The sequence below is a fragment of the Aegilops tauschii genome, chromosome 3 (genome assembly GCF_002575655.3).
Source record: "Aegilops tauschii subsp. strangulata cultivar AL8/78 chromosome 3, Aet v6.0, whole genome shotgun sequence".
NCBI lineage: Eukaryota > Viridiplantae > Streptophyta > Magnoliopsida > Poales > Poaceae > Aegilops > Aegilops tauschii.
In genome coordinates, this window is record NC_053037.3 from 5,657,852 (window position 1) to 5,672,155 (window position 14,304).

Below are 14,304 nucleotides of genomic sequence, written 5' to 3' on the forward strand. Positions count from 1 at the left end.
TGCTAGATTTTTATCTTTATCTGTATTGGGTTACTTACAGATTAACGCTTTTGTATTCTCCAGGGGAGGAAAGAGCTGCTGCAGCACTACTTTCCTGATAATGAGTTAATCGTGCTTTCAATGTGGTCGGCACAGTTTATGTTATATGAAGAAACTTTACTAAATGCATCTGCCTTATTCTAGCTAAGTTTTGAATGTAGCAAGATGCTTTTGAACACCCTGGTGATTTCGTCGTCCTTTGGTTTATGTATGTAGTTGCGCTTGGCAGCTCTTCTCTTCTGCCATGACAATTTCAGTCCCAAGTATCGCCAAAACTTGTGTGTTTGAGTGTGTTTCTCAGCTTTGGTTTGAAGAGCATGACAGTGCCATCGACATAATATGATCATGATCGGCCCGTGCTCCCTTCCTTTTTTTATTTGCCTTGAGATTAATAGCAGGAAATTAATGAGTCTGATGGAAATAACTGCTGCACTGCAAGTAACAGTTTGGTCTTAACTAACTGTATTCCAGGAAGTTTCTCTAGTTTTTTTTTTTAAGTGGCAAATGCTCGATTGGCAAATTCCACATGGTTATTGTTGCAGAGATAGAAAGTTGAGTCGATGTTTGCATGGAAGAGAAGTGTGCCGGTGAGTCGATGTTTGGTCTCAGCCGTTTACATGACTGAAATTAACTCTGTAGAAAATTGGACGATAATGTTGCTGCTGCTGCTCTCCAATGGAGTACTCTGTAGTCTGTAGTGGGTCATATGACTCAGAGTACTCGTCGTTCTCGCAGCAGCTATTTTCTGCTGAAGATGCGGGTCTGGACGGCACCAAGTCTCTTGACGTATCGGTGGTGTGAGACCTGGAGGCCTCAACTTTGGTAGGCTTTGTTGAATCTTATTCTGTTCTTCTGACAACCCGAAAACTAAGCAACTACAGTACTACTAATGGCAGCGAGAAGTGATCCATAATTATTAGTCTGACGAAACTGAAACTCCATAGCAGCAGATGCAGACCAAGAAACAACGCACTTTACTTTGGCAGCCTAGTTGGAGAACAAGTCGTGTCCTGTCGTCTCTTCCTTCTTCCTTTACTTTGGTATATTGCCCTTGTCACCGAGTGAACTCCACATGTTTAACATGTTTAACAACTTGGTAGGTGACGACGGGAGTTTCTTCCTGAGACTGAGGTGGCTGCTGCTGCTGCCTAGTTATTTAGTATGGTTAATATGTGCCCGAGGACTCATCACTGTACCCTGGGAGATTGTGAGGTTGCATCTTATCTCTGTAATCATTCTCTGCTGCACTTCCAACTAAATGCAAGGTTCGGGGATTGGGCCAAGAAGCACAACAGGACATACTGAGACGAGGAGGAGAAGGCTATGCGGTTCCAAGTGTTCAAGGACACCGTCAACTGGATCGAATTGCTGCCCCCATCTACCCGGGACATGTCGCGTCCATTAAACTGTTTTCGCAGACTATAAACCCGAGGAGCACCCGTTGGGCCGGTCCGGCCACTGGTGTACCGTCAGTTATAAGAGTATCCGACGGTGAACTTAAATATCCGACGGTAATTGGACCCTCGGCTAAAACAGGAAATCTAGTAGTGCACGGGTGGAAGAAGGGTCAAGACTAGCTGCCAGATCCTCAAGGACGGTGAAAACTATTTGGCGCGTAGGTCGCCCGATAACGACCACGCGTGTACCCCCTAGCTTCCCGCTAGGTACTTCGGCCCAGCCGAAGTGCTCATTTCCGGTTTTGGGAGAACCTTCGCAAATCGATTTTCTCTTTCTCTTTTTCTTTTTTTCTTTTGATTTTATCCTTTCTTTTTTTTTCCTCTCTCCTTTAATTTTGGTCATTTCTTTTAAAAAAATCAAGTCGCCAGACATTTTTGGAAAACTCAATTTTTTTAATGGAATACAAAGTTTGTCCATCAAATTCAAAAAATGTTCATCAATTTTTAAAAACTATTCATCATATTCAAAAATATTCATAGAATTCAAAAAATATTCTTAACTCAAAATGTGTTCATCAAATTCAAAAAAATGCACATTGAATTTAAGTTTTGTTCATCAAATACAAAAAATGTTCATCGAAATTCAAAGTGGACATATACGGATTCCTGCTGGATGGGAAAAGTGGTCCGGACACTATGGTCCGGATGTATAGTGGAGGTTTGAGGATCTGTTTTGGAGATGCCCTAAGCTTGGTTCCTTTGGCAGCTGCATTTGCTGCCGCCCAACATTCATTCCTATATAGCATAACTATACATATTGCTTGAAACCAAGCGCGTGCACACACAGTCACTGACACACCCACATTTACCAAATTGCGGTTTATGCAAAAGCTTGAAAACCATTTCTCTGTCAGATGGTGAAAATCATGTGGGATAAGAAAATGATCACACATTAATCATGAGGTGCATTGCCTGACAATGTACATATACATAGATAAAACCATACACATGTATGTGTTGACTCTCTGAAACTGAAAGTGAAATTGAAATTGCAGCGAGCCCTCATTCTTTGGCGTGGTGGCAACAAGAATAGAATGGAGGCCCAATACCACTTTACTCTTTAGGCCCGAAACCAACGCGTACGATGGACTGATGCCAGAAATCCTCCACTGCACTGCTGCTACCACTCCGCGCCGTCTTCCTCTGCCTCACTAAAAAAGTTAGGTCTCAAGTCCCATAAAAATTACCTAGGGCAATCGAGCAATTTCAGACGGAGGGAGGAAATTAGCTTCTGATGAGAGGCAACATACGTCGAACACTAAAAACAATGAGGGAGAAGCATATCAGGAAAGCATTTCTATGGTTTTGAAGGCTGATTATGCAGCCAAGGAAAACAACGAGGTGGACAAGCAAATGAATCAAGTAGGGGCTCAAAAGGAGATTGTACCAAATAAAGCAAAGCAGGAACAAGACGTCCATGACACCGAAGGAAAAGGTGACCAGAAGGTTACAAAGGATCCAAAGCGACGGACTTTTAAGCGCCTCGAAGGGCCAAAAGTCAAACAACAACAACAAAAGCGACTAACCGAGGCAAAAGCAATGAAGAGGAATGTTGTTTTGATGGAGTTTGAGGTGGATGCTGGGGCAACAAAGAAAGCTGGAATGGAAGTGGACGGTGAAGAAGAAAAAGACCAAACCGAGGTGGACGGTGAAGAAGGAAAAAACCAAACCACTGAATATGAAATTGTAAGCGCTGGGCTGCAGGGACAGCCCGGCGGATCAAAATGAATATTTCGAGTTGGAACTGCCAGGGCTTGTGGAATGGCCCGGCAGTTCGCGGGCTTCTGGATTTCCAGAAGCAGGTGGACCCTGATATGTTGTTCTTATCAGAGACAAAGATGGATGAAAACAGAATGGCTTGGTTCAAGAGTGTGCTGGGTTTTCCCAACATGGTGGTGAGGAAATGTGAAGGAAAGAGCGGTGGCTTGGCTTTATTTTGGAAAAAGCATATTAAGGAAGAGTTGCATAATTTCTCGAGATATCATATAGACATTGTAATCATTGAACAAGATGGTTTCAAATGGCGTTTCACTGGAATCTATGGTGAAACAGCTTCAGATAAGAGGGAGAAGACATGGAAACTACTAAGAATTCTTAATGATCAATTGAATCTCCCATGGTTATGCGCAGGTGACTTTAATGAGATCATGTGTGGGCATGAGAAGAAAGGAGGTCCCCCACGCAATCTCAAGCACATGGAAAGTTTCAGAATAGCGCTAGCTGACTGTGGCTTGAGAGATTTGGGTTTCAAGGGGGACAAATTCACATGGCGGAATAACAATCACGATGCAAAATATTATATAAAAGAGAGACTAGACCGAGCTGTGGCATCCAGAGAATGGTGTAATCGCTTCCCTACCTATACTGTGTTAAATGGAGATCCAAGACATTCAGACCATAGGCCAGTCACCATTCAAATTGAAGCAAAAATGAAAATTCCTAGAGCAGTGAATGGAAGAAACTTCTTTAGATTTGAAGCTAGATGGCTTGATGAGGAAGAATGTGAAGTTATTGTGAATAATGCTTGGAATGATGCAAACCTGCAACATGGAGGTAATGTTGCACAAGGGCTACAAAGGGTGGCTGCAAATCTGAAGAACTGGGATGAAAATGTGCTCGGAGATTTGCAGAAGAGGATCAAGCAACTAAAGCAACAGTTAGAGGAGACAAGAAGAGGCGATATAGATCAACAAAGGGTAGACACAGAACATTTCCTGAAGTATAAATTGGACAGGTTGGAGCATCAAATAGATACAAAGTGGAAACAAAGAGCTCATGTAAGATGGTTGCTTTCCGGGGACAAAAATACGGCTTTTTCCATGCTTTTGATTCGGAAAGAAAGAAGAGGAACACCATCAGGAGACTGAAGAGGGATGATGGTTCATGGATAAATAATGCAGACCAACTGAAGCAACACATTGCAAACTACTTTTTAGTATCTTCTCTTCGGCTGCCGGACAAAATTATGAGGAAATTATTCATGCAGTTCAGCCCAGAGTTTCGACACAAATGAATAACATCCTCTGTTCGGAGTACACAGAAGAAGAAGTTAAAAATGCTTTAGCAAGCATTGGGGACCTGAAAGCACCAGGACCTGATGGCATGCCGGCGGTGTTTTTTAAAAGATTTTGGAATACTCTTGGCAATCAGGTTACAAATGAAGTACTTAAAGTACTCAATGGAGGAGAAATGCCAGATGGCTGGAACAACACAATGATAGTACTCATCCCGAAAACTACAACACCGGAAGAGTTGAAGGATCTGCGACCAATAAGCCTATGCAATGTGGTTTACAAAATAATTTCCAAGGTGATTACAAATAGGCTTAAATTAATCCTTCCTGATATTATCTCGGCAAATCAAAGTGCCTTCGTCCCAGGATGAATGATATCTGACAATATTCTTCTAGCCTATGAGCTGACACATTTCTTGCAGAGGAAACGAAGTGGAAGGAAAGGATATGCAGCAATTAAATTAGACATGAGTAAAGCATATGACCGGGTGGAGGGGAAATTCTTACAAGAAATGATGCTGAGACTGGGTTTCAATAGAAGATGGATTGAACTCGTAATGAAATGCGTCACTATTGTCAGATATCAAATTAAGGTGAATGGGGATGTAACAGAGACCATCATTCCAGAGCGTGGGCTTCGCCTAGGTGATCCCTTGTCCCCGTACCTTTCTCTAATATGTGCCGAGGGTTTCTCGGCCATGTTACATGAAGCTGAACGAAAAGGAAGATTAAAAGGAATAAAAATTTGCAATAATGCCCCAAGTGTAAGCCATTTATTGTTTGCAGATGACTCACTCCTCCTCATCGAAGCAGAAAGAAATAGTGTGCAAGAAGTGAACAGAATATTAAGCAATTATGAAGCATGCTCAGGTCAAGTCGTAAACAAAGAAAAATCAGCTATCCTGTTTAGCAAGAATACGAAAGTTGAAGATAAAGGTGACCTGATGAAGCAGCTGAACATTGCAAGGGAAGGCTTCTCAGGGAAATATTTGGGAATGCCGGTGTACATTGGTAAATCTAAAGTAAAGGCATTCCAATACCTAAAGGAGAAAGTGTGGAAGCTACTGCAGGGATGGAAAGAGAAATTGCTCTCTAAAGCAGGAAAGGAGATCCTAATCAAGGCGGTTGCGCAGGCCATACCTGTTTATGCCATGGCATGTTTTGATCTTACTAAATCATTGTGTGATGAGATCAGCTCGATGATAGGAAAATACTGGTGGAGTAATATGGACAAAGAGAACAAGATACATCGGGTGAGTTGGGAAAATATGACAACGCCAAAGAAAGATGGCGGGCTGGGATTCAGAGATCTGCATTCTTTCAACCTCGCCATGCTAGCAAGGCAAGCATGGAGAATTCTAAAGAATCCCACATCCCTGTGCGCCGAAATTTTGTCAGCTAAATACTTCCCGGACCGAGATCTCCTAAATACCGAAGCGAAGAGTGGAATCTCCTATTGCTGGAGAAGCATACTGAAAGGAGTTCAAGTGCTGAAAAATGGTATTATTTGAAGAGTACGGGATGGGAAGAACATTAACATATGGACGGATCCTTGGCTCCCAAGAGATAGCTCAGGAAGGGTCAAGTCTATGAGACGAAATCATTTACTCACAAAAGTTGCCGATTTGATTGACCCAGTTTCTCACTCATGGGATGCACAACTTATCGAGCAGACCTTCAGTGAAGAAGATGCAAATACTATAATCTCAATCCCAATTCAGGAGGGAGCAGAAGACATAATAGCATTGCATTTTGATAAAAAGGGGAACTTCTCTGTAAAATCAGCATACCAAGTGGTTCTGGACAATCAGGGAAGGGAAGCGGATGAGGCATCAACGTCTGCAACACACACTCCTGAAGGGAATATCAAGCTACCATGGAAGAAATTATGGGCGTTACCATTACCAGGTAAACTAAAGCACTTCTTATGGCGTTTCGCAAATAGTAGCCTTCCACTCAGAATGAAACTAAAGAGAAGGGGAATTGAGCTTGACACAAGGTGCCCAGCATGTTACAGACTAGATGAAGACGGTGGGCACTGTTTTTTGAAATGCAAATTGGTGAAGGCTCTTTGGAGGTCTGCGGGGTTGGAAGATACAAGGCTACTTTTGGTGAACTGCCCCAATGCTAAATGGGTAACGATACATATCCTCCAACTGAATGAAGAAACATGTATAAAGGTATGTGTGTTACTATGGACTTGGTGGCTTGAAAGAAATAAAGCCAACCAAGGACAGAAAAATAGGAGCCTAAATGAAATTTTATTCTCTCATCAACTCCTTTTTACAGAGTACTGGGAGCACTTGAAAAGGAGGAAAGAGAATAGGCAAGATAAGATACAGGTTTGGTCCCCTCCTCCCAAGGATTTCTTGAAAATAAACTCAGATGGGGCATTCACAGAATCAAATCATTCTGGCGGATGGGGTTTTACCATAAAAAATGAATTAGGGGAACTCTGGTGGCAGGAGCAGGAAATCTAACATTTGTTGCTGACTCCTTGCATGCAGAGGCAGCAGTGATGTTTCACGCAATCCATGAAGCAGCAAGAATGGGTTGTTAAAAGATTATACTAGAAACTGAGGCCACTGTTCTGAAGCAAGCAATGACAAGCGAGGCATATGACGACTCAGTACTAGGTGTCTTATTTAAGGACATGAAATCTGTTATTAGGTACTCGTTCCAGTGTTGTAAAATAGAGGTTTGTCCTAGAGTCTGTAATATATCAGCTCACTCTCTTGCGGTGTTTGGTGTGGGTCTAGAAAGGGGTAACTATCAAGTATGGTTTGACCCACTTCCATCCTATGTAAAAGACCTTGTTGCTGGCATATGTCCAGTTCGTGTAAGTTAATGGAATGCATTTTGTGTTCCTTTCAAAAAAAAAGTTAGGTCTTGCCGCCGCCGCTGGCGAAATGAGCGCGGCCGAGGATGCCCCCCGCCGTAGCACGCGCCTCCATCCACATACCCACGCGAGTGAGCCGGGCGAAGCAGTGGCCCGCAGCCGCAGCACGCGGCTCCATCCCCATCCCCATCCCTAGATCCACGTCCACGCGATTGACGACGGCGACGGAGTGGCCCGCCGCCGCAGCCCGCGCCTCAATCCCCAGGTCTACACGAGTGACGAGGGCGGCGGAGTGGCTCGGCGGCGCGGCGCGCGTCCCCATGTCCACGCGGGTGAGGAGGCATCCGGAGTGACCCTCCGCAGTCGTCGTCGCCGCCGCCTCGGCAGCTCGCCTGCGGCTCTGTCCTCGCCGCTTAAGGACGACGACCTCCTGTGGGAGATCCTACTCCGTCTCCCGCCGGAGCCCTCCTCCCTTCCACGCGCCTCCGCCGTCTGCAAGTGCTGGCAATGCGCCGTCACGGACCCCAGGTTCCACAGCCGCTTCTGTCAACACCACCGGAAGCCGCCAATCCTCGGTTTCTTCATGGAAGGCGTGGATGGTATCGTGTTCAAACCCGTCCTGGACCCTCCCAACCGTATCCCTGGTCGGCGCTTCCAGCTGCGACTCCACAGCATTTGCCGTGTCAGCGGGTCGGCGGCTCGACTGCTCGGGTGCCGCCACGGCCGCGTCCTCATCACAGACTGGCTGTTCAAAGTGCTTATTGTCATTGCACCCATAACCGGGACGGTGCTCTGTGTGCCCTTTCCGCCCAAGCTAAAAATGGATAGCTTCATCATCGGGACGGTGCTCTGAGCTGCTGCTGACCATGACCACGTGCACGGAAGCTGTCACTCGAGCCCATTCAAGGTGGTCCTGCTGTCCATGATCAATAGAGGTCCACGGCCCGCCTTTGCACATGTTTACTACTCATAGACCGGTGTATGGAGCGACCTCATCTCAACACCGACTCCACCTAAGTTTTGTCATACTGATAGTCATGGTTCACTTATTGGTAATGCACTTTACTGGTTGTGCAGAGGTGGGGATTACATACTTAAGTTTGATTTGGATGGGCACAACCTAGCTGTGATCAGAGCGCCTCCCAGTACAAATGATGTCTGCTACCACAATGGCAGCCATCAGATCATTCAGGCTGTGGATGGTGCTGTTGGTCTTGCCATATTGTCTCATAATGGCCATACCATTCAAATGTGGCAAAAGGAGGTCAATTCCCAGAGTGTTAACAAATGGTTTTTGTGGCAGACCATTGAAATGCATAACATTCATGGGTTACCTGCTCAGATTGAAGGAAAGAAGGCAAGGTTAATATTTATACTGGGATATGCTGAGGATACTGATGGAATACTTTTATACATGGACGGTGGTGCCTATATGGTTCAACTAAAGTTGATGCAATTTAGAAAACTTTGTGAAAGGCCCCCAAATAATCACTATCATTCTTTCGAGAGTTTCTATATGCCAGGTGATTGTTCGGTCTTATTCCGCATACACTAGGAGTAACCTAATCTTGTTATATTTCGTACATGGATGCTCAAATAGCTTTGCTAGATTAATGAACTTATAGATAGCCATATTGTTTCATTTAATACAGTCGTATTTTGTGTTATCATCCAATATACTCAATCCGTCCCACAATATAAGACGTTTTTGCAAGCTATGTTAGGTTGAAAAATGTCTTATATTATGGGACGGAGGGAGTAGTTGCCTTCATCCTGGTGAGGTAACAAGTCAAATATCAAATGAAATTAGTCATAATGTAAAATCAAATGTCAAATGATTAACTCATTTGGCATGTTTGGAACCTCAGCTAGCTATATTCTTCTACCCGATATTGTTAATCTTGCTATTGCTCTTAAGTCCCTAAAAGAACTTTGGTTGAACCGTACCTTCCGGAATAATAGTTTTCTTTGTCACTTGTTCAACACTGTTCTACAGACTTGTACATTTTTAGCACACCTTTTCTCGCGTTAGTTATCTCTAATCAGGCTCCTTAAATACTCAAGGTGACTTTTGTTTGAAGTGTTTATGAGTTTTGGCATTTTTTTAATCTTCTTCACATGAGGAGGGATACATTTACATGACATAAATTCTAGAGAGAATTCCTTATTTAACACCGTATCTAAATTTTATGCCCTATTTAACATCGACAAATAATTTTTTCCCTATATAACAATGCGCCTAAATTTTATGCCTTTTATAACACTTTTTTTATTTTGAGTTTAAATAACATCTGAAAAGACCATTTTACCCTCATGTGAAATGTTTTCTGTGTGCGTCGTGTGTGCTACTGCTGTGTTAGGATAATCGTGACTTGATTCGTGGAAAGTAGGTTGTATTTGTGCGTGCGGTCGGAGCCTGGACATGCATGCAGCAGGCTAGGAAATTAGCTGGTGCATGCGTGAGTTAGTGCACGGATAGACTGCAAGTTAGTTAGTGCATGCGTGGTCGGGTCATGCGTTGGTGCTGGCCGAGCATGTAGCTAGCTAGTGCGTTCCCCTGACTGCGTGTGTATGCTGTGTGTGGGGCTGTGGGCGTGCTGTTGCGTACGTCTGTGCTGCAAGGTGTGTGTGCTGCTGACTATGTGCGCGCGCGTGCGTGTGTATGTGTCCCACACACACACATAGCACATGAGGGGCAAAATGGTCTTTTCAGGTGTCATTACAACTTAAAATGGACAAAAGTGTCATAAAAGGCACAAAATTTAGACTCGTTGTTAGATAAGGAAGAAAAAAAATTCAGTGTCAAATAAGGAAACAAAATTTAAGATAGTGTTAAATAAGGAATTTTCTCTAAATTCTAGACTCTGCCTTGCTTTCTTATAAGCTAAATTATTTTTTTGGAGAGAGCTAAATTCTTCATTTGAGGTCGCTATGTATACATTATACTGCTTTCAAGAATATTCACTGCAAAAAGTAACATATATACTTTTTGTGTATCTGTTACAAGAAGTCAGCTATAAAATATAAATATAAAAGTGAGTTGTTTTTCTTATATTTTTCAATTCATCTATGTACAGACTTACTGTTGTCTTTTCATACTTATGCTTCTAGGCACAGCCATTGATCGTGGTTATGTTGGAGCTGAAATGTTGTGCGGTAGGTGATACATAGGATGACTTTCGGCCTTGATGTGCTAATGTGCTGAAACGGTTCACCAGCTAAGAAGATTTTCTGAATATACTTTTGTGGAATTTGAATTGTTTGATTTTCTCTTTGGAAGAAATATATGTCGGACACTGTGGGTAGCATGCACCCTTAAACTACTGTCCATTCAGCTATAGTGATTCACGCTTGCTAATAACACAGACAAGCAATTAAAATGGTGGTGTTGCCAAGTAAAAAGTGACTCCTTCTCAACAATAAATGATATCCAGATGATTCAAATGTTGTATGCCGAGTTTTCTCTTGGCTTAGTTGTTCCAGAATCTAATAAGTTTAAAGCAATATATTAGTAGCCCAGCTTGTTATTACAAACACCAGTCACATTATTCAACTTTATCACCCAACAAATTCATGTGAAAAGGCTGAAGGGTTTATTTTGTTGTCATTGGTATTCCTAGGCGATATAGCCAGTAATGTGATACATCTCTTTTTTTTGAGCAGATATGATATAGGTCTTCTTTATGTTGCTGAGCTGATCTTGAATTTGTACACACATGTTGTTCATACACTGTTATATAGGTACTACTATTGGATTGTATATTCATCTGTATCGGGTTACTAACAGATTAACAAATTTATTTATTTTTTGACCGGAACTGGTAGGAGCTCTGCCTTTTTCATTATAGGAGAGGGAAAGCTGTACAAAGTTTCTAAGCAAAAGAAACAGGATGAGGGGGGGAAGCAGAGGGTAAAATTAGCCTGGGCTGCTAAACAGCCCCACTACTCAAAATGACCTACTCCTCCCATGCCTCCGAAAGGAGGCTAATGTCATCTCTAGCTCTAACAAGAACATCTGTTGACGGTTGCGCTGAATCCTTAAAGATCCTTCTGTTTCTCTCGAGCCAAATATTCCAAGCGATGTAAACTGCCGCCGTGCATTCGTCCAGTTGGCGTCCTTTTTTCTTTAGCTTTGCCACTCTTTTCCACCAAGTTGAGATAGATGAAGCGTGCCGAGCAGCCTAGGATGCAAGCGGGAAGAAGGAGCTGGTCTTGAACCATATTTCTTTGGCAAAAGGGCAGTCAAGAATCAAGTGATGTGCGGATTCCAGCACTTGATCGCAACCAGCACACAATTCATTGTGGTCCCAGTTTCTCGCTTGCAGTCTCCAAAGTCTATTCTGAAGGAGGGTCCAGATGAAGAACTTTACTTTCTTTTCAGCTGTAATCTTCCAGACCTGCTGCAGGTGTGGTTGAGGGATACGCGTCAAGAACTGAACTTGGTAAGCCGATTTTGCCGTGTATTGTCCGCTAGCCGTTAGCTTCCAAGTGATTGTGTCAGGTCTAGTGAGCAAGGAAACATTCTGTAATTTCATCCAGAGGCTAATAAAAGAGTTCATCAGCCCAGCGGAGTTGATATTCTGCAGTCCTCTCATCCATGCGTCTCCATCAAGAGCCTGACTGACAGTGAGCCCTTTGGACCTTGCCATCCGAAAAAGATCAGGAGCCCAATCTTTTGGAGCTTGGCCCTCTAACCATCTATGACTCCAGAATTTTATAAAACGGCCATCTCCCAGAGAAATCGAAGTGCATGCGCAAAAAGATTAAGGTCAGGTTGATTGCAAGGCACCGGGGTCCCTTTCCATGGCCTATCCGAGCTATCCCATTCATACCAAGGCCATCAAAGCCGAAGAGCCCGGCCAAAAGCATTGATATCCTTGATGCCCAGGCCACCCACGCTTAAAGGTGCACAGATTCTCTTCCAGTTAACCAGACATTTTCCCCCATGCGCCTCCTCATCGGCGTTCCAAAGGAAATTTCTCCTTAGCTTATCAAATTTGGTAGTGAACCATCTGCTGGGGGAGAAAGACGTGAGGAAATAGGTGATGGTGGCAGTGAGGACTGAGTTGATCAGGTCAAGTCGGCCCGTTCTATTCATGAGCCTTCCTTTCCAAACAGCTAGTTTGCTTGTACCCTTGTCCAGGAGCGGTTGGAGATCAATTCTCCTCAAATTTCTCAACGAGAGGGGCAGCCCCAAGTACTTGCAAGGGAAAGATCCCACAGATCCCCCAAAGCTGGCTGACAGGATGTTGACATCAAGATGCTGACACTGAATAGGGTAGAGCACACACTTGGTGGGGTTGATTACAAGACCTGAGACACTGCCGAAGATCTCCAGAATTCTGATAATGGTCTCGATCTGTCGGCTGTCAGGAGTGGCAAAGATTGTGGCGTCGTCAGCATAGAGACTGGCCCTCAATCTAGCCGCGTTCCGGGGGATTGGGTCCAGAATGCCATGATTTGTTGCTTTTTCCAGGATTCTCATGAGTGGATCCATAGCCAGAATGAAAAGCATCGGAGAACAAAGGGTCGCTGCAATTGTTAGTTGTCATCGAGTTTGTCACATCGCATCAATGTGTTGGTGGCAGTGTTATAATGTTATCTAAAAAAACTTATCGTGCCTTAGTCTAGCAAGGTTCTATGTAGCAAGATGCTTTTGAATAGCTAATCCAGGGAGTGGTCGCGCTTCTCTTGACCCAGGATAGTTTCAGCCCCAAAGTATCACATATACTTGGTGCTTTTGTGTAACGGTGAGAGTTTCTGAGCCGGTTTAAATGAATGATTCTGTAGGAACTAGAACCCTGAAACTGAGGTTGTTGCTGTTGTCTAGTATTTTGTAATGGCTGCTGCTACTTGCTAAAACTGTGGTGGTGTTCTTAGTTTCCTATTTGTAAGCGTTCCCGCTTGTCGTTTCTGTGATGGTTCTTTTATGTTCGATTTCCATGTTTTTATGACACAACTTTATGTGGCTGAAACAGAGGTTGCTGCTGCGTGTAGTGGTTATATTTGCTGCTTGATTCAGAGTGACTGGAACTGGACTGTTTTATGTGTTAAAAGTGATCATGCATGTCTCCCCTCTCCTTATTAGTAAAGGAGAAAGTCCATATTTACTACAAATAGTTTAAGCATAAAAGAAAACAAATAATATCAGCAGCAGTTGAAGCAAAAGATTACTGTCTGGGTACTCTGCATTTCTGAGACAGTGATATTAATTCATGCTGACAAAGTTTTCACAGAAAGTGCAAGTATCGTACATTCACCTATTTAATAATATATGCCTTTATTCATGATTACACTTAGCAATTAAGCATGGTTATAGCATTTGGAGTTCTCCACCCTCTAACTGCTGGCCATTACATGTTTCCGCACAAAAGTTAACACTTCACAGGAGTTGGGAAGCAGCATGGCGGATTGTTTTATACTTGGTACAGGTACAACTGGTGACTACAGCTTCCAGTGAGTTAAGTGCATCATCTCACACATTACTGTATCACAGATCAATAATTTTGCTCGCCCTCCTCTGAATTACTGTCAGCTGGGATGACAGATCACAGATAGTAGGAATCATCTACATGGGCATGCCCCTGCTCGCAGAAGAATGGCCAAGATGGTCGGCCCCATCTTCCAGCATCTCTATCACCTCGCTCATGTCTACACTAAATTATGTAAGTTCTCACTCTGGAACCCTAATTCTTAAAACTGTGGTGGTGTTCTCAGCTTCCTATGTGTAGGATGTTAAGCGCTCCGGGCTTGTCGTTTCTGTGATGGTTCGTTTTTGTTAAGTTTGTTTCCATGTTTTTAAGACCCAACTTAATGTGGCTGAAGCTGAGGTTGCTGCTGTGCCTGTGTGTAGTGGTTCATACGCACCATCATTTACGCAGATATTTGCTGCTTGATTGAAACTGACTGGAACTGGACTGTTTTATATGTGTTAAAAGCGGGTATTTCTGACGTGG

The 14,304-nt window shown here is 43.5% G+C and overlaps 1 protein-coding gene across 1 annotated transcript; it reads left to right on the forward strand.

Annotated features, from left to right (window-relative positions):
* Window positions 1-2,795: 2,795 nt before the first annotated feature.
* LOC141042583 (uncharacterized) lies at window positions 2,796-7,028 on the forward strand. Its single transcript, XM_073511426.1, has 6 exons — window positions 2,796-3,144; window positions 3,627-4,273; window positions 4,932-6,009; window positions 6,148-6,417; window positions 6,799-6,851; window positions 7,017-7,028. Exons 1-6 carry the CDS (start codon window positions 2,796-2,798, stop codon window positions 7,026-7,028), a joined length of 2,409 nt encoding a protein of 802 aa, XP_073367527.1.
* Window positions 7,029-14,304: the final 7,276 nt, after the last annotated feature.